Here is a 19,386-nt window from a genome sequence, read left to right as displayed (position 1 = left end):
GTGGTAATCTAAAAACTACATTGATGCAGTGTATAGTTTGTGGTAAATGAGAAACCACTTGATGTGAAGGTTTGTAGTCATGTAGAAACCATTAATGCAAGGTATAGTAGTCATCCAAAACCACTTCATGTTCATGTGATGTTTATGGTAAATAGCCACTTGAAGTGTGATGGTTGAGGGTTATCCCCAAAAGACCCAAAGGTGTAATGTCAAAGTGTGATTCCGAGTAAAACCAAAGAAAACACAAAATAATGACGATGCAAGGGGTGTTACAAGGACAGGTGCAAGCATGAAGACGTGATGGAAGAATGCATGAATGAAACAGGTACATGAAAGAAATCCCATTACATTATCAGTTGCAACAGCATTTTACTCATGCATTCCAATGAATAATTATTCCTTTATACGAGTATCAAAATTACAAAAGTATGATGAAATTGAACCAAACATAAACACAAACATTGTTGATCAAGATGATCATGTGTTGCAAAGGAAAATAAGTTAGGTGTTGTAAAGAATATATTTCTTCATTAAGGGGGGAGTGTTGGAGATAATGGAAAAATGTATTATTCCCCTACATTCTTCTAGATTACTATAGTTCCATTATAGTCTTTAAAATATCGAATATCATAGTTGTTAGTTTCCAATGCAAGAGTGAACTGTAGTAGTTGTTAGTTTCCAATGCAAGAGTGGATTGTAGTTGTGAATAACACCTGCATTATTATAGTTCCACTGTAGTCTTCTAGATTATCATAGTCGTTAGTTTCCAATGTAAGAGTAAGAGTGAATTGTAGCTGTGCAGGTATTATTATCCTCCAAGTTGTTGCGGTTATCTCAATACTAAAATATGAGATTCTTCTGTGTTTCAAACACAGATCAGATTAAAATATTGTTGTTTTTTTTTCTATTTGAAAAAGTATCCACAGTTATGATTGAATTCACTGCTAGAGAAATAGTACATTGAAAAATACACATTAATCACATATTAATGCTTTAGGTTCTGTTAGTTAACCTTCCAATTTCTAGCACGGTAAACTGGATTGTGGTTTGTCCTGGTTAAATTACTAAATGTGTAACTGCATCCACTCCGTTTATCATTTTTTTGGTGTTATGTGCCTATAGATATAAACTAAATTCTTTGGTGTTACAAGCCATACATGTAAGATCTCCCTCACCCGACCTAGAGCACCTCGCCTATCAGAGGGATTAAAAACAAGAGTAATTAACCTTTTACATAATAGCCACCTTCAGTTTAACCTAGAATGAAATATGGAGTATGGCAGATGACCTTTTGACAGTAAAATTCAATGCAAATAATCCAGGCAATGTGTGATTTTCTTAATTGCATAGCAAGTCCACTGGGAAGGAGACAGACTAACAATTCGGCTTATCGTTAACTATGCGCAGAGTATGCACTACATGTTTCCTATTCTTTTGAACCACTTCTAAGAAAGTAACCATTGTTGATCCTGTGCTTCCCATTTGCTCTTGACAGATGGCCGCATGCGTGTTACTTCCGAAAATGGATTTATTACATGTTGAAAGCCACCTCGCTAACAGAAGAAGACAAACTAACAATTCGCGTATCGTTAACTAGGTGCAGAGCATTATGCGTTACATGTTTCCTATTCTTTTAAACCACTTATAAGAAAGTAACGATTGCTGATCCTGTGCTTCCCGTTTGCTCTCGACATATGAACAGTTTCTAATTACAAGTATGATTAACAGTTTCTAATTACAAGTATGACTGGAAAATCATCTCCGCAAGTTCCTGCAACCGAGAAAAAGAGTAAATACGTTGCAAGATAATTTCCTGGAATTCAAGAAACTGAACAGAATGCATCTTAGAAAATGCGAATTCACAAGGTGGTCCGTACGAAGATCACCTGCTTCCCTGATGACAGTGGAGGTTCACCCCATTCATGAGCTTTCTTTTCAAGTTCCTCAAAACTGACCTCTCCATCCTACAAAAAAACAAACTCAAACCAGATGCATATCCAGAGAAATCGATTCATGCGATAGTAATTTACATATTAAAGTAACAGAAACAGAAACAGCTTAAGGATTACTAAAAATAGAGACTACAACGGTTAAAATGGATTGTGAGGGACCTCAATCAGAGCTCCTAGTTTTGAATTGAAGGTTTCATAACGTTTTGCAACAAGCTCTGACATTCTTCCATCCTGAGCAAGAAGCATACAAGTAGAGATCACAAAGATGCTAAAAAATAAATTATATGAATGCCACTATAAAAAAGATATGAACCAGAACACCGGAAACATACTATACAAGGACGAAGAAAATGACAACCTGTAACAGCTTAGCCGCATTTCTCAAGCCCCGTGCAAGAGTGTCCATGCCCGATATATGAGCAATGAATAGATCTTCCACATCTACACTCTCTCTCCGCCTGTGCAGAATCAATAGCAAACGTAGATGAGCTCCACAGCAGATCTTATAAAAATAAGCCTAAAACGACAAAAACATGCTATGGCATGGGAAAAATAAAGTTGTCCGCTTCCCAGACATATGAAAAATTAAATGTTAATGAACAGAATATCGTGTGTTGCTTCGTTTATTTCGATACAACCTCTGAAAACAGCTTTCAGAAAACCTTGCTTCGTCTTTTTGAAGAAGTTATTGATATCTCTGAAGAGAACTTACTGAAAATAGCTTTCAGAAAACCTTGCTTCATTTTTTTGAAAAGTTATTGATATCTCTGAAGATAACTTTTAGAAGACCGGGAAAGATACTGAGGTCCATTTGAGTTGAGAATTTACAATGATAAGGCTAAATAGGAACCAACAAAACAAATAAATTTAATAAGCTAAGAAATTAATTAAATAATACATATTTGAAAAGAAATTAGGTGATAGTACAATTATGATAAGTAAAAAGCGAAGGAATAGGAACCAATAAAACAAATATTAAATAAGTTAAGAAATGAATTATATCATACATATATTTGTAAAAAGTTGGGTAACAGTTCAATTGTGAGAAATAAAATTGATAAAAAAAATCAATTTTATGAATAAAATGTACAAGAGGATGGGATTGTCGTCAACCTCGAAGGAAAAACTAAACTATGTTTTGCATGGAGAGTCCATCGACACTCGAACAGAAGTGTTGACTCTATTCCAAGAATTGTTCGTTATCAAATCAAGAGGAATCCAAAAATTAATAGTGATTAGAAATTCCAAGGATGGTTTATTATCATATCAAGGGGAATCCAGAAATTAATAGTGATTGGAAATTCAGTGCTTGTAATTCATCCTTCTAATCAAAATCTATCCAATCTATCCCAGGATAGTTACATGTCTAGATTGATATAAAGAGCTAAACGGGTAGTGAGGAGCATTGAGTCCATATAATTTGGACTTCAAAGTTCGATCTCCGAACAGATGAGCAGGCAAACGGTGGAGTTATTTTGAATGGCGAAGTTATTTTGAATGGCGATGTTAATAGGGAGAGTTATTTCGGAGGAATTATTTTTGTTTCATTCATCTCATAAATTGCAGGTATTCAAATTTTATAATATGAGTGTGTTTAAATGGACAAGTAGTGTGTGCATTAAGGTCGATGAGATGAGCGTTTATCTTACCTTACTCCCCTGTACATTTCACATGCTCCATGGCATATGGTGGAGGGTCGGTCCCTATTCTTTGATAGAGTAGAGCGATTGGAAAGGTGATAGTTTGGATGGGTTTTGATGAATCTCGGTGTTCCTGGTCTCACAGCCTTCCTTCAACTTGTTCTTCTAGATTGGACTCGGATCTGGCTCTGGTCTACCATGTTCAGAGGATAGGGGTTTTGCACCGAGTGTTGGTTCTTTGCTCTACTCTGATTCTTTGTCCTGGTCTGTTGTTTCTGGAAAATAAGGATTCCGCATAGGTCCTTCCAAGGATTGTTGTCTTTTCTTTTCTCTCATCTTTCAGGGAATTGAGCATTCTGGATGAAAACAATCACTCCAATCTTTATATTCACTGTGAAATTTCTAACTTGCATAGGGTTTCAAGGCAAATTGCCAGGAAAATTAAGGATCTTCAGGTGGCATTGTCACATTTAATTCGCAAAATGACGACTTAGCTTAGCTCTCAAAAGTCAAAGATGTTGACATACCAGCACTAATGGCTCATCAAAGTCGGCAGATTAAGAAACTGAAAACAAATTTAACAAATTGTATGAATTGGTTCGACTAGTTAGATACACAACTAGATTACTTCTCAATCAACGTCTTGAAATGGTCCATCTCTACAAGCAAAAAAAATGTTGAGTGGAGAGATCAGCCACAATACAATCATTCATCCAGCATGAGGAAGTGACTTATCAGAGACAGATTAAAACCTCATCCAAATTAATCTATATTTAAAGCAATTGAAGCTCAATAATTGGGGTGAACTGAAAAATAATTAATAAAGATTCGCAGATTGTTTCTTAGGAAGTAGATGCAGTTTGTAAGACAAGCTGAGTTTGACGAGTACAAAAATTGAAAAGTAAACCGACAGAATACCCACAATTTTGCATCAAAGTTGAACCCACCAGGTGCAAGCCCACCCTGCACAGAAGACCAGACTTGATTGATGAGGAAAAATATAAGGTAATGTTAAATGGAAACCAACAAAGATTCTCCAGAACATTAGTACAATTATGAAGAAACAACACTGTCAATAAAATTAGTAGAACCATGATCTAGTAGAGACTCACATTCTTTATAACAGTCAACATGATTAAAGTTGCTTCTCCAATATCCGTAGGAAATTGATCAGTATCCCAGCCTGCATAGGAGATTTCACATGAAAATTAGCCCCAAAAAACCACCAAGCTGAAAACATTCGCATTCAATTGAGCATCAATTTTACAGCTGGACCTGCCAACAACTCTGATTTATGTCAGTAAATTAACAACAGTGAATATAAACCCAGGTACCTGTTTGGGCATCTCCAGTGTTTGCATCGATGTTTCCAAGCATCCCATAAATCCGTGCTATTTCCAGCTCGTGATGACAGCTGAGAACAAGTTAAATAACTTAATTATCAAACATATGATTCATATTTTTAATTGGCCACAACTATCCGGAGAGAAGCATAAATGGTCTCTTGCTCTGATCGTGAAAAACTAACAAAAACATGACGCTAGATGTTTTTTCCTTCGTCATAAAGTATGTGACTTAACAAACATTAACTAGTGCAATGGCACTCACGACTGGCCAAATGATAACAAGGGACAGCCATTGTTGCATGGCTTTTAAAGAAAAAACGCAATCAAGATGAAAAAATGATAACAAAAAAAACCGTGCTTGCAAATTTAGCCCGCCCTTGAGAGACTTTACATAGGATCCAATAATCTCTGTTCAGAAAATTAATTTAAAGGGAAGATTTTTTTACCTGTGCCCAGACAGGGTTGCATGATTGCACTCAACATTTAATTTAAATTCTCCTGGATTGAAGCCAGCCATGTCAAGACAAGAAATTGAGTATGTTAGACACCAAGCCAGACAATAAATGAAACCTCTAGAAATCTTTAATCATCCACAACCATGGTTGACACACAAAATCATGTTCACCATTTGCAATCACAGATAAAAAATGTCATTAGAAAGCCACAAGAGAAGTATTCCCCTACACAAGAGGGATAGACTAAAATTTTAAATGACTTTATGCAGGGGATAAAGGGAAACCCAAGGATTTCAGGATGTGGGTGAGATTAGAGGAACAATAAAGGGGAGTGCCTCATCTCTACCTTGTTAAAATTTAAACCTACTTTATGCAGGGGGTAAAGGGAAACCCGGGAATTTCAGGATGTGGGTGAGACTACAGGAACAATAAAGGGGAGTGCCTCTATCTCTACCTTAATAATCCAGAATCAAGAATTACTGTGGAGACTATGACAAAAAAGATAAGGAAAACCCCAACATATTGGAGTGTATATTCCATAATAATAGGATGAAAAAAAAGGTGTGGCGTGAAAAACACATTAGAAATATATAAATTTAAGAAAAGATAGAAATAATTAACACATAAAAAACAAATAAAAAAATAAAATAAAAAACAGGAGGTGGATTTCCTTGCCAACATGGTCATGGATTGTGATGCATCATGCACCAAAGGGAGATAAAGGAAGGTGGAAGACGTGTATATAAATGAAAACAAAAACAAAATAATCGAATTGGTAAAATTAATCCAAAATAACTAGCGCAATCGCAATAAAAAAGGATGTGCTCATTATAAGAAAGGATATCATTCCAAAATCATGCAAAGAGGTGAGGGCAACTAAATAACTCGGTGAATTGCACGGAAAAAGGATGTGCTCATTAATTTCCTGTACCCTTCAAATAAGCAGGTTATCCTTGCAAAATCATGCAAAGCGGGGAGGGCAATTCAATCAATCAGGCAACAGCAGATATAGAAACAGCTAACCTTGGTTTTTTCAGACTTTGCAAACCACAAGATCAACTCAAATGTGTTTGTGGAGTCTACAACATCTCTGCATTAAAAAGGACAGAAGATAGAAGGCCTCCTAAAATCATGTGCATTTTGAGGAGCCATTATCGAAAAGAAAAGAGAAAAAATATAGTTTGCACTTGAAAGAATCTCAAGAAGTGAACTATATACTTAATGCTTGCAAGTTTGAAGGAGATTGGGAACCAGAGGCTGCTGATAGAGAAAGAGGTCTCAGGGACGAGGAAATAATGGCTCTCAACAGAAAGGCTACTCGTACAATGCCAAAAGAGCTTAGAGTCTGGCAAAAAGGGGAAAAGGAGCCAAGCTAAAGGAGAGGAAGACCCAGCTTATTGACCAATGAGGTGGTTGAATAGAAGAGGTTTGATAGGTTGCTCGAATCTAAATCCCTCCAAGTAAGGGATCCAAGGACGACTATGAGAAGGAAAACATATACAATCTAGTGGCCTAGAAGGCATGTCGATATTTGACAAAAAAGTTGTAAAAATCTCAAGTCGCCTGTCTACTAGTCTGTACATGGAGAAACAATGGGGTATAGGAAAGACTAAAAGAAAGGCATATCGAGATTGACAAAAAAGTTGTCAAAAATCTCAAGACACCTTTCTACTAGTACATACATGCAGAAATAATGGAGTATAGGAAGAGACTAAAAGAAATTGAAGAAAAGCTAGAAAAATTTAAGCTCCACTTTCAGACAATTGTTAAGACTGTTTTTATGTAGTTGAGGTTGTTGAAAGATGCAGTTACACAGGTGGTGGTGGAAGATATTCACACTATGGATTCTGGAAGAACCAGTGAATGTGAAGAAAACGATGTAAATAATGAAGGTAGAAACTAGAAAGTTGCATACTCTTGCAGATACAGCTTCTTGGAGACAATAAGATACATCAAGCATGGATAAAAGGATGCATCTCTGCCCTGTGGGATTAATATGAAGAGATGATGAGTATAGAAACTGAATTGCACCAGATGAAAATTCTCAGAACATTCAGAAATGAGATGGACAGGCTATCAGAGCATCTCTGATGGAATTGTTTGTTCAATTAACTATATACAACATTAACCACCAGAATGCAGAAACACACACATCTCCCAAAGATTTGCAATTTGTGATGCTTAAGAGTAGACATGCTTTGTGCATTACAACTACAGGAGAAAAAGGATGTATGATATGTAATGTCTTTAAACAGGTATCAGAGATCCATCATACCAGTAATCAGACATTGTGGATTGATGTTGTCAGAAATAGAAACATTTAACATTCAGACAGGAAGAGTTCTCACTGAGATAAAAAGACTATAATGGACATAATGTAGATAAATAAGAAGTTATGAAATGGAGAACTTGCTTCAGGCAAATACCAATATCCTCCTGTATAACAATAGTAGATTGGAAAACTGTACAGATGCATAGACAACTCTAACAGGACAGAAATAATAAATTCAGAAATAAATGGTCCACGCACCTGCAAGCCCATATCTTTGTAAGAAGCCCATAGTTGTTGCAGCATCCCAATCATACCTGAAAAAATAGGATAACCAAAAATTAGTATACAGAAGGGATTTATTTGGTAGTGAGAATGGGGTTGCAAGAACAAAATCATAGAAAATCATTCAGTGATTGAAATATACTGGTGTTTTGTAGGTTCTTGTGGCTTAGGCTCAATTAGAAGGGTCCCTGTAATCATAATACGAAAAGATTTAGAAATGATAAACAGGGAAAAATAAATTGAAAGAGTTCAAAGTAACCCAACACCAAAGTGACTTCGACATTTTTTAACATTTTCCTTTCCTATTTACTGACTTGATCCAAACTTCTTTTTAACTATCCACTACACTAATATCTCTTATTACTACTAAGTATCAAAGCATCAATTTCCATCTTATATTGTCAAATGTTGTTTAGGATTTGCTACCATATCAAGAACATTTCTATGGATTCTGCCATCAAGTCAAACTTGTCTTCTTCATTCTGAATAAGCATATTGATTTAAGAAATGAACTCACCATTGAAGCCAATGGTTTTCTTCCAGTTCACCACTGCTTGAAGAAATTTGGCCTGTGGATTCACATATATTTAGAACTACTTTAACTACTTTCAAGTATAGCAATCCTGACCACATCCAAAGTAAATCTGAGAGTAATTTCTCTTACTGTATTTGTGTGCAAGTGCATATGCACCAAACATTAGCTCATCAGTTTTAAAAAGAGGTCTTCAAAGAGCATGAAGCTGCCAGAGAATGGCTTACAAGTTACAACAGTACTTCTATACAAAGTCTTGATGAAAAGAGGAAACATAATGCTCACAAAAGCAGATGTGATCACAAGTTACAGGAGTTGGATGTTTGTTACCATTTTCAGACTTAAAAACAACTGTTTCAAAAAGAGCCATTTCAAGCAGTGCATCCCAAAATGGCTCAGAATACTTATCAAACAAAATAAACAGTGAAAAATTAAAGTTTAAAAACAGTAAGAAGAAAGAAAGCAAAGTTTTAAAAAAATATCATTTGCATTCTGCTTTTCAGGTGCTAGATCTAGCAAGATATCATTGCTCTTCTACATGTACAGTAGTGTCTCCCTTAGTTAAATGGCAGGTCCAATGGACTTTCGTGCCTATGAGTCTTGTTAACATTGAATTTGTCAATTTTGGCACATTTGTGAGTGCATATTTTGCTTCTAGTGTTCAAGATCAAGTGTGTTCTACTTCCATAGATTGGCACTCACATAAGGGCCATATTCAGTGCTTCAGTTCAAGATTCAGTTCTATTTTAATCAGCATTCCCATGCATGCACGATGCATACAATGCTTGGAGCATGCATGGGAGACTGATTACATAAAATGTGTACTTTATGATCTTGAGATCTGTTGATTTTTCATAGGATCTTCTAATTTGATAATTACTTCTTATGATTTTTTATATTAATCATTCTTGCATTCACATTCATCATAAAGCAATTACACAGAAAATCTCAACAGTGGAAACAAAATACCAGTAGGATCATAAAGAGACAGCCAAACAAGAGACACAAGAATTTTACCCAGGGAAAACCCATTCACATTCATCATAAAGCAATTACACAGAAAATCTCAACAGTAGAAACAAAATACCAGTAGGATCATAAAGAGACACAAGAATTTTACCCTGAGAAAACCCATATGGGGGAAAAACCCAGCAACCTTCTCTTTAGAAAAATTATTATGTTCAACAGATATACATCTAATTCTTCAAGTCAAACATAAAGCCAAACTGACTAGTAACATAACCCTGGTCACACCTGGTCAAACTGCCATTAACAGCCTCAGCAATTTGATCTTCATGTGCCTCAAAAATTTCGGTCTTCCTTAGATTTCGTCCTTCCATCTAGCCTCAGATTTTGTCCTTGTATTTTCCTCAGATAATGCCTCAGAACTTCGTCCTTCTGGTGAATCGAAATAAGCCTCAAATAATCCGAAATTGGATGCCAAAATTGGAGAGAATGAATGCCAATATATAGATGTTAAAAAGGGCCAAATGGGTGTGTCCTTTCAAGCTGGGCCGACTTGATCCTTTTGGATCCAAAATTCAAATTTCAAAAATTAAAAATTCTTTCTTTTGCAGCAGACGTTAAGAACATGTCTTATAATTCAAGGGCTATTGATTATAAAGACCGACCATAGCTACAAAATTCAACGCTCCCTCTTAGCTAGGGAGGTATTCATAATGACTATCCACATGTTCTCTTGTTAATAAATTTCTCTAAGAAAAGGTTATAACAATTCATCATCAACATCAGCATCATTTGATCATCATAAACATAGTCAACAACTTTGACCTATGGCAAAATCTATAGCATCAACTAGGTACCAGAATTCTGGTTGGTACCTCTGACCTATGGTGCATCATCACCATAATCTTGCTCGGTACTCCTAACACATGGTACATCATTAGCATCAACTAGTCACCATGATTTTGGTTGGCACCTTTGAACCATGGTACACTGACTAGTTGTGGTTCACCATCATCCTGGTCAATCTCTTTGACTTGTGGTGAAACCCTAAGGGCACGCTCAATCCATTTGAGTACTCTGGTCCCAAATCCAAAGGCCTCACTTTAGGTCATGATGCTAAACGAGCTCACTCAACGTATCTAGAGAGTAATCTGAGCATGATGCTGAAAGGCACCCACTCAACTAAGTGATTCTAGGCCTCTAGGACCACATTCTTCCTAATTCTAGTCAACATAGTTGACACAGGAAGAATGGTCCTCTTTCGGACCATTTTCCCTAATCCTGGTCAACCTACTTGACCAAGGGAGAATGTTTATCCCCGATGCTATCATATCAACACTCTGGACCATTCTCCCTAATCCTGGTCAACCTAAACTAGGGAGAATGATTGTCCTTCATGTTGCAATTTCATCACTCCCTCTTGCTCAGAGAGACATGCTCAATCACTACAAGCTTGTCCTTGAAGTATACAAAATTCATCTTGGGACAGATACTTTGTCAACAATCTACTTGACTATAGAATAGTACTAGAGCCATACTACTTCCTTCTGTGTCATGTTTCAATACTAGATCTCGTTGTTCTTTGACATGTCATCATGGTCGTCATCTACGCTTGATCAAACAATCCTACTAGTAGTTTATGAAGCCATATTTCTTCTCAAACTGCCAACCAATCTACAATATAGTTTGCTTTTGCAGTACTGAGTGCGACAGATATATGCTTCCTGCTCATCCATGAAATCATAACAGAGCCCAAACTGAAGAAATATCCTAATAACCTCTTTTTGTCTTTTGCACTCTCTGCCTAATCTGAATCTACATATCCCTGAAGTTGTACTTCCCTGTTTGAGTCATCTCAAACCATAACTCGTTGTGCCATAAGCAATTGTACCATGCTTGCACTTTAACATATGTTTGGCCACATGTCTTGGGTCAACCATACACTGATCAGCTATTTTCTGGTTATCCTAACTAGGTTCTCTTTCTGAAACAGATCCTATTGTGGTAATCCTGGCTACTCCCTCTGCCACTGCAGCCACTAGTCATTGTAGCATATCAATTATCTAGCCTGACAATCTCATTGACAGTCTATCATCCCAAAAATCTCTGAGGGATCTCAATAGAATGCTTCAAGAAGGTAATGCATCAAATCTAGGTCCTTCATCTCGAACTCAAAGGTCAACTTCCTCTGAAGCTAAAACAAACCTTGATTGCTCCCTCTATCACTCAAGTCTTTCTGCTTTTGGCATCTAGAGCAAATGTTTTTTCATGATTCTCTCCCTCTTTTCTAGGAGAACCTTCCAGTCTTAAATCTTGCTTTGTACTTGCCATCTACTACACACTAGATCTTGTAGATCTATTTGTAAGCCACTACTAACTTCCCCTTGGTATAATGAAGGTATACTTCAAACTTGTTGATATGCATGCTCCCTCTGAGCTCGAATCTCATCTAGTACAATATCTCAACACAAAGCACCGATCCTAGGAGAGTCCTCTTGTCACAAGCTTTGCTTCGTTCTTCCACCACTTCCATCTGCTGCCAGATCCTTCACAGCCTTTACCATGTACCTGCAATCCTCAGTAGGAAGCCATGGAAAAACAATTATAACCAAGCAAAAGATACAAAGACAAGAGGCTAACTAATTGGAAAACAATAACAATAATAATCAAGGTAGAGAGATATAAGTTACTTATCTTTTGAGGATTTAGGGGAATTTGTCAGCTCCCACTTGAGCCTTGCCATCTTGCAGAAATCATCCATCCGTAAAACTCTTCATTTGAATGTTGCTTTCCTTTCCTTCCTTTGCTAGGGTTTCTTCATGCAGCGGAATTGTAAGATAACTGCTAGGAAATGCCCCAAAATGGCCACTAATTTTCCGAGTTTTGATGAGCCTTTTCAATGAGATGTCTTATCAAACATTACTGTTGTTGGTATATTTTACCATTTTTCCATTCCCAAACAGAGATACACAATGGTAAATACTTGCCAAATGAGGGTCTCAAACAATAATAAATGAGAGCAAATAACTCAAGCAAGATCAGCACCACTATTTCATATTTGGGACATCATATAAGATCATTTTTCCTCTATTAAATATCAGCCCAAATTCATATAATGCAAGTCCAATAATATTCAGCCTTTCATTAAATATAAGACGTTGCAACTTGGAAAATAACACAATGGAACCTGGTATAAATGACTCAAATAGGAAAACTACAGAATGAGTTGTCTTTGAATAATATTAGTAGTAAACATTCCAGAAGAGTGACCCCATCAGTGCCATATCTTCATAGGATGTAGCAGTCGTACAAGATACCCAAGAAACTCAATGTACCTTGAAAATGTGCAAACCTTGCACTGATAAATATGCACGGGAAATGGGTGTTTTAGCCTTTGCGTCCAGTAAGATTAGGCCCATGAATTCTTTGAGTTTGGTTGCCCTCCAGTGCTAGTGACTCGTCCAACCCAGTGAAAAAAGCTCTTAAACTCAATCCCTTATGAAATGTGTTCAGCTATGAAACCGGATTCGTCCCCCAAGCCTGTCGTGTCCCGAATCGGGCGAATCAGACACGATTCAGTCGGATTCATGTCCTTCCGAATGTGTTCAATCAGGACACGATCGAATCCGGATCATGTCCCGATTTTCAGATTCGAATCTCGATTTTGGCAGTTTTTTTCCATTTTATTTTCACATTGACTTGTTTTGTTTGTTGTGGGTTTGCTATTGGTGGTGGGAGCAAAGAGCAAAGGGTGTGGGAGCATTTTCAAGGAAATTCAAGCAACAGGTAAGTGCATTTTCTCTCTATTTTTTTGCATTTTTATTATAGCAATTTGCATATGCATTTCTTTTACAAATTTGTGCATTTTTTGTTTTTTTTTTTACAACATTCATGGCTCAATCAAGGCTAGCAGGGAAGGGGCAAAGGAAGGGGAAGAATGTCCCCATTGGAGATGCCCTCCTCTCCCAATTTCATCAGGGTCTACTGCAAGTGTTCCCTCTATTGCAAGTGGCACTACAACAACAACTTCAAATGTTGAGGGAAAACTTCCTCCTCGAGATAACAAATATCCCCTGTGGAAATATGTCACAAGAGAACAAGGGCCAAGCAGCAAGGTGAAGGGAGGAGGGAATGTGAGTTGGAAATGCAGCTATTGCAACACTACTTTCACAAGCACATATTTCTGTGTGAAAGGTGATTTGTTGGCTTTACACAGGTTGTGGAATTGCAGCTTGTACAAAGGTGCATTTACCAAAGAGAAAAGAAATGGAAAGAGAGTCCAATGTTGGTATGGCAAATGTGGCTGCAAAATCTAAAAAAACCAAGAATGATGACCTCCTTCCATTCTTGAAGAAAAGCAACAACAAATTCCCATTTAAGAGTTCTGGTGGGGGACAATCAACAAAAAGAAAGGCAATTTCACTTGGTCCAATGGACAAGATTTTTCAAAAAGAGAAACGGGAAGAGCTTGATCTCACCATTGCCCTTTTTCTATCAAAACTTCATATCCTTTAATGTTGCACGCTCACCTCTATTTATTGAGATGTGTCGAGCTCTAACTCAAGGGGCTCTATCAGGGTATGTGCCTCTTGGGTCAGAGAAGCTTAGAACCACATTGTTGACGAAGGCAAAAAAAGAGGGGGAAAAAATGCTTGAGCCTATTAAAGCATCATGGCCAACATCTGGGGTTAGCATTGTTTCTAATGGATAGATAGATCCAGCACGGCACCCACTCATCAACTTCATGGTGTCTTTCTTGAATGGTCCAGTTTTCTTGAAAGCAGTGGATGCACTTGGACAATACAAGGATGCACAATATATGGGTGGGTTGTTTATTGAAGATGTAGGTGTTGATTCTTGTGCGCAAATCATTACAGATAATGCACCTGTTTGCAAGGTTGTTGGCATGATTGTGGAAGCTAAATATCCACAAGTGTTTTGGACACCTTGTATTGTCCATTCATTGAACTTACCACTTAAATCTATTGCTTCTTATATGCTTTGGATTGGTAGCATTATCGAGGATGCACGGCACATCTGCAACTTTCTACAAAATCATACAAATGCCCTCACTATCTACAAGGAGTACACCAATCTATCATTGTTGAAGATTTCGGATACACGGTTTGCCTCTTCATTCATCATGTTGAAGAGGTTGAGGGAGGTCAAGACCGCTCTTCGGGCCATGGTTATTTCAGAGTTTTGGTCTTTTTGGAGAAAGACAAATCAAGCAGCCTCTAAAAAAGTGAAGGACACAGTGTTAGATGATGCTTGGTGGGAGAGGGAAGATCTACTTATTCAGATCATGGACCCTATCATTTCTTTGCTTCAATTTGTAAATACAGACCAACCCATCCTAGGAGAGGTTTATGAGGGATGGGATTCCATGATTGAGTTTGTGAGGAGAATTGTTTTATAGAGTGAGTGCCCCGAGTGTGAGACATCATCAGAGGCCTCCTTCACCACCATACAGGATATTCTTGTCAACTTATGGGACAACAATTGCACACCTCTACATTGTTTGGCTCACTCATTAAACCCAAAATAATGGTGGACCTTCCTGCAGATTCCCTCCTCACATGGATGGTGAAATCTCCCAGGAGAGAAAAGATGCATTCAGGGGGGTTTTTCAGGATAAAGCATCCCTTGATGAGGTGGAGGATACCTTTGCAGATTTTTCCGCTGGCATTGGTCGATTTGCAAGATATGATCTGATTAGAGATAGGGGGCTAAGAAGCCCTATTCTTGGTGGGCAAATCATGGGGCAACAAACCCTCCTCTACAGCAGTTAGCCATGAAGCTCCTCTCTTAGGTGACTTCATCCTCTTGTTGCGAGAGGAATTGGAGCACATATGGGAATTTGTATAGTGTCAAGAAGAGCAGGCTTAAGCAATCCAGGGCAGAGACAATGGTGTATGTGCACACCAACCTTTGTCTTATTTACAGGCAGAGGGATGAGTGGTTGAAGGGAAAGACAAAAATGTGGGATGTCTTTCCTGATGATATGGGTCTGGACAGTAGTGGTGAGTTGGCATTGGCCAACTTGGATCTCAATGATCCAATGCTAGAGCTTGCCACATTTGATGATGGTGATACTATAGAGGGGTCATCCTCCACGCCAGCAGATGAAGAGTTGACTTTGGATACAGGGGAGGAGGATGCAGCGGATGAGAGAAGTGGTGACCATGATGATGAGTACAGTGATGCTAATTTTGATGATGACTATGAGGATTGATGGCTCATGAGTCATGAGCTACCTACTGCCTTGATGCCTATATACTTGTAGTTGTTTTGTATTTGCTATTTTTATTTTCCATTGGCATTGCACTACCTATGTAACACATTTTGATTTTGATGACTTAATGAGAAAACTACAATATCTTTATCTTGCTATCTTGTCTTTCTCCTATTGGATCATTGATGAATTGAATATGTATTATGATTTATCATTTATGTCACAATTGTATGAATTTGTGTCATGAATGATAATTTGTGTAAGAAATATCTAATTTTTAATATATATATATATATATATGTATATGTATAGATATATAACGTTGAATGTGTCTTGTTCCAGGGGATCAATGAGTCTGTATCCGACACTCGAATCCCCGTGTCCGTCGAATCCTGTATCCGCGTGTCATGTGACTTAAGTGTTCAGCCAGCAATATACAGAAGGAGTGCAGCCTAATACAGTGACAAACTCGACCCTTTAATAACCATAACTTGGCCAAGAGGAAAGAGGATGACTCAGCCCCTTAGGTAGAGGGAACTCATCCCTTATTGAATGGAACTTTGACCCCAATGTTACTCAGAATATCCAGACCCTTATTGAGAAAACTCGGCCTCATAGTAACAACTTCGACCCATCAAATCCATGGCAGAGTATGGATCTTCTTCTCTAGCAAAACCGACCCCAGCTTTGGCTTGGATCTCTACCTATGAGAAGAAAGTATAGAAAAATACACCATCCAAAGATAAAATCAACTAATAAAACCTCTTTACCTCAATATCTTCTGCAAATCATCTTCTGCATTGAACCTCAATAGTGAAATTAGTGTGATCCCACTCTCAAGACCAACTAGTGTGTCTAATTTCAACATCGAAGCTAGCATTGACAGCTAAGGTTTCTATAACCCTAAACTTCTCTCCAAAAACTCTCTAAGAGCTCTTTTTTTCCAAAATGCAAATGATAAAATGAAGAGAAACTCCTTACTTTTCACTTTTTATAATTGAGTGGCCACTTTTGCTGTCATTTTACCCTTTTAATTTTTTATTAAGTCACTTTAGAAGACTTTCACTTTATAAAATTAAGGTGAATTTTCATTAGCCTAAGATATGTCTTTCTTTTCACCCCTTAGGCAATTATAAAGTTTTCTTAGACGAATCATGTCCCTTATTAACAAATTTCCCAACCTTATCCTATGGGAATTTTTTAGGCTATTAGAACCCGTCTTATTTCTCCTAGACGGTTAGTGACATTACAATCCTCCCCGCCTAAGTTTGCTTTCCCTTAAGCAACTTCAACTCTAGATGTTTGAGAACATGTTCACCTTCCGAGGTGGTGTCCTCAACGAGTAGATCCTTCCATTTAACCATGTACTCTCATAGTTCTATTCCTCAACTTTCACTCCCTTGTTTTTGGGATCTCCTCCAGAAGCAGGATTATCTCTCCTTCCTCATCTAATGGAGGGAGCTTAGTGGAGGTGACTACTTGTTTCCCCAAGGCCTTCTTGAGGCATGATACATGAAAGATATTATGAATTTTACATCCTTCATGAAGCACAAGTTCATAGGCCACTACTCCAACTCGCCTCACGATTTCGCATGGCCCTTAGAACCTGGGTTTCAGTTTTTCTACCCCTTTGTTTTGAGCGATGACTGTCAATGGGGTTGAAGGTGAAGGTATACCATATTCCCCACCTCAAAACTGCGCTCCACCATATCCCTGTCTGCACACATTTTTTGTTGGTTCTGAGCCATTTGCAAGTTATCCTTAAGGACTCATAAGATATCATGGCTCTCCTGAATCCAGTCTTTAGCCAAAGGGGCACGACTATCCCCAAATACCCATCTACAAACATTGGGGCATCATATCTATATAGTGCCTTAAAGGGCATCACACCAATGGACATGTGGAAAGTGGTGTTGTAGCAATGTTCCCCAAGATGCAACCACTTAACCCATGCCTTTTGTTGGCTAGATACATAATTTCAGAGATAGCCCTCCAGCCACTTGTTGACTATCTTGGTCTAACCATCAGTCTATGGGTGGTAACTAGTGTTCGAGGTCAATTCCAAAAGCCGCCCATAAATCTACTATCTTTGTTGCTCACTATGGTATTCAATAACCCATGCAATCGGAAGACCTCTTTGAAGAATAGTTCGGCCACTTGTGATGTTGAATATTTAGATGGTATGGCAAAGAAGTGTGCGAACTTTATGATTTGATCCACCACTACATATATGCAGTCCTTTCCCTGTACCAGAGGTAGCCCAGTAATAAATTCCATGGAGATACTCTCCCACTTCTACTCAAGAATAGGGAGTGGTTGTAGCAACCCCACCGGGTGAGTATGTTCAGCTTTGTTCTGCTAGCAGATGCTACATTCTTTTACAAACCTCAACACATCCATCTTGAGGCCCTTCCAAGTGAACCTCTCCCTGATTTGTCGATATGTTTCTAGGTAACCCAAGTGTCTTGCCAAAGGTGAGCTATGAGCTACCTGGATAATTTTCTCCTTCAATTGTGATTCTAGTACAAGATAGATCCAATCCTTATAATAGATGATGTCATCCACAATCTGGTATCTTTAATCATGTATCAACCCTTCTAGAATCTCACATGCGAATTTGTTTTTGGAATATTCTACAACCAATGGCACCTTCCAGTCATCTGTTATCTCCATGAGTGAGACAATGGATGGCATCCTCGAGAAGGCATCTGCTACTACATTGTGTTTTCCCTTGATACGCTCGGTCTCGAAGTCACAGGCCTGTAATTTACTAATCCACTTTTGTTGTCTCTCACTCAGCTCCTTTTGCTCCATGAGAAATCTCAGGCTATTATGATATGTTTTTACTTTGAACCTGTTCCCCACAAGATACTATCAGAATTTGGCCAATGCATGCATGATGGCCAACATTTCTTTGTCATAAATTGAGTAATGTCGCTCATAATCTTTGAGTTTGTAGCTCTCAAACACTATGGGGTGGTGATCCTGCATCAAAATTGCTCCTATTCCAGTCCCCAAAGTGTCACACTCCAACACGAAAAGCTAGGTGAAATCTGATAATGCAAGCATAGGGCACGAACTCATCACCTGCTTCATCTTCTCAAATGTTTCATGTGCCTTCTCAGTCCAACTGAAAGACCCCTTTTTGGTGAGGTCTGTAAGGGGCACTGTCAACTGTGAGAACCCCTTGACAAACTTTCTATAGTACATGCAAAGGCCAAGGAAGCTTTTCAGTTCAGTTATATCTTTTGAGACAAGCCATTCGATGATTACCTAGATTTCCCCTAATGGACCTAAACCCCATCATTCCCAATCACTTTCCTTAAGTAGAGCATCTTTGTCATGTTGAATTCACGCTTGAAATCCTTTGCATATAGTTCCTGCTCCTCCAAAATCCCCAACACCTCGTCCAAGTGCATCAAATGGTCCTCCCAAGTCTTGTTGTAGACCAATATATCATCAAAGAAAACTAGCAAGTACTTCCACAACTGTTTATTGAACACATGGTTCATGCATGACTGGAAAGTTAGGGGGCATTGGTTAGCCCAAATGGCATAACCAAGAACTCATAATGCCCATAGTGGCACCTGAAAGTTGTCTTTAGCATGTCCTGCACCCGGACCCGAATTTGATGTTAGCTTGAATGAAGATCAATCTTCGAAAAGTATTTGGCCCCCCACAATTCATCTATCAACTCATCTATCTT

At 38.1% G+C, this 19,386-nt stretch overlaps 1 protein-coding gene across 2 annotated transcripts in view; it reads right to left on the bottom strand.

Annotated features, from left to right (window-relative positions):
• Positions 1–1,470: 1,470 nt before the first annotated feature.
• LOC149138474 (xylose isomerase-like) overlaps positions 1,471–19,386 on the bottom strand; it is a 59,062-nt gene continuing 41,146 nt past the window's right edge. For both annotated transcript variants that reach the window (XM_089446279.1, XM_089446280.1), the window contains exons 11-21: positions 8,465–8,516; positions 8,090–8,135; positions 7,924–7,979; positions 5,385–5,436; positions 4,927–5,006; positions 4,705–4,775; positions 4,515–4,555; positions 2,311–2,410; positions 2,112–2,183; positions 1,887–1,964; positions 1,471–1,771 (exon numbers count right to left, since the gene is read on the bottom strand). In XM_089446279.1, coding sequence (XP_089302405.1) covers positions 1,736–1,771; positions 1,887–1,964; positions 2,112–2,183; positions 2,311–2,410; positions 4,515–4,555; positions 4,705–4,775; positions 4,927–5,006; positions 5,385–5,436; positions 7,924–7,979; positions 8,090–8,135; positions 8,465–8,516 — 684 coding nt within the window. In that variant the 3' untranslated portion in view covers positions 1,471–1,735. The remainder of the gene's footprint in view (positions 1,772–1,886; positions 1,965–2,111; positions 2,184–2,310; positions 2,411–4,514; positions 4,556–4,704; positions 4,776–4,926; positions 5,007–5,384; positions 5,437–7,923; positions 7,980–8,089; positions 8,136–8,464; positions 8,517–19,386) is intronic.

This window comes from Pinus tabuliformis, chromosome X (genome assembly GCF_031772625.1).
Source record: "Pinus tabuliformis cultivar Carrire ecotype Pingquan chromosome X, CPIR1, whole genome shotgun sequence".
NCBI classification, from domain to species: domain Eukaryota; kingdom Viridiplantae; phylum Streptophyta; class Pinopsida; order Pinales; family Pinaceae; genus Pinus; species Pinus tabuliformis.
Note: the sequence above shows the minus strand (reverse complement) of the source record. Positions and strands in the feature narration are given on the sequence as shown.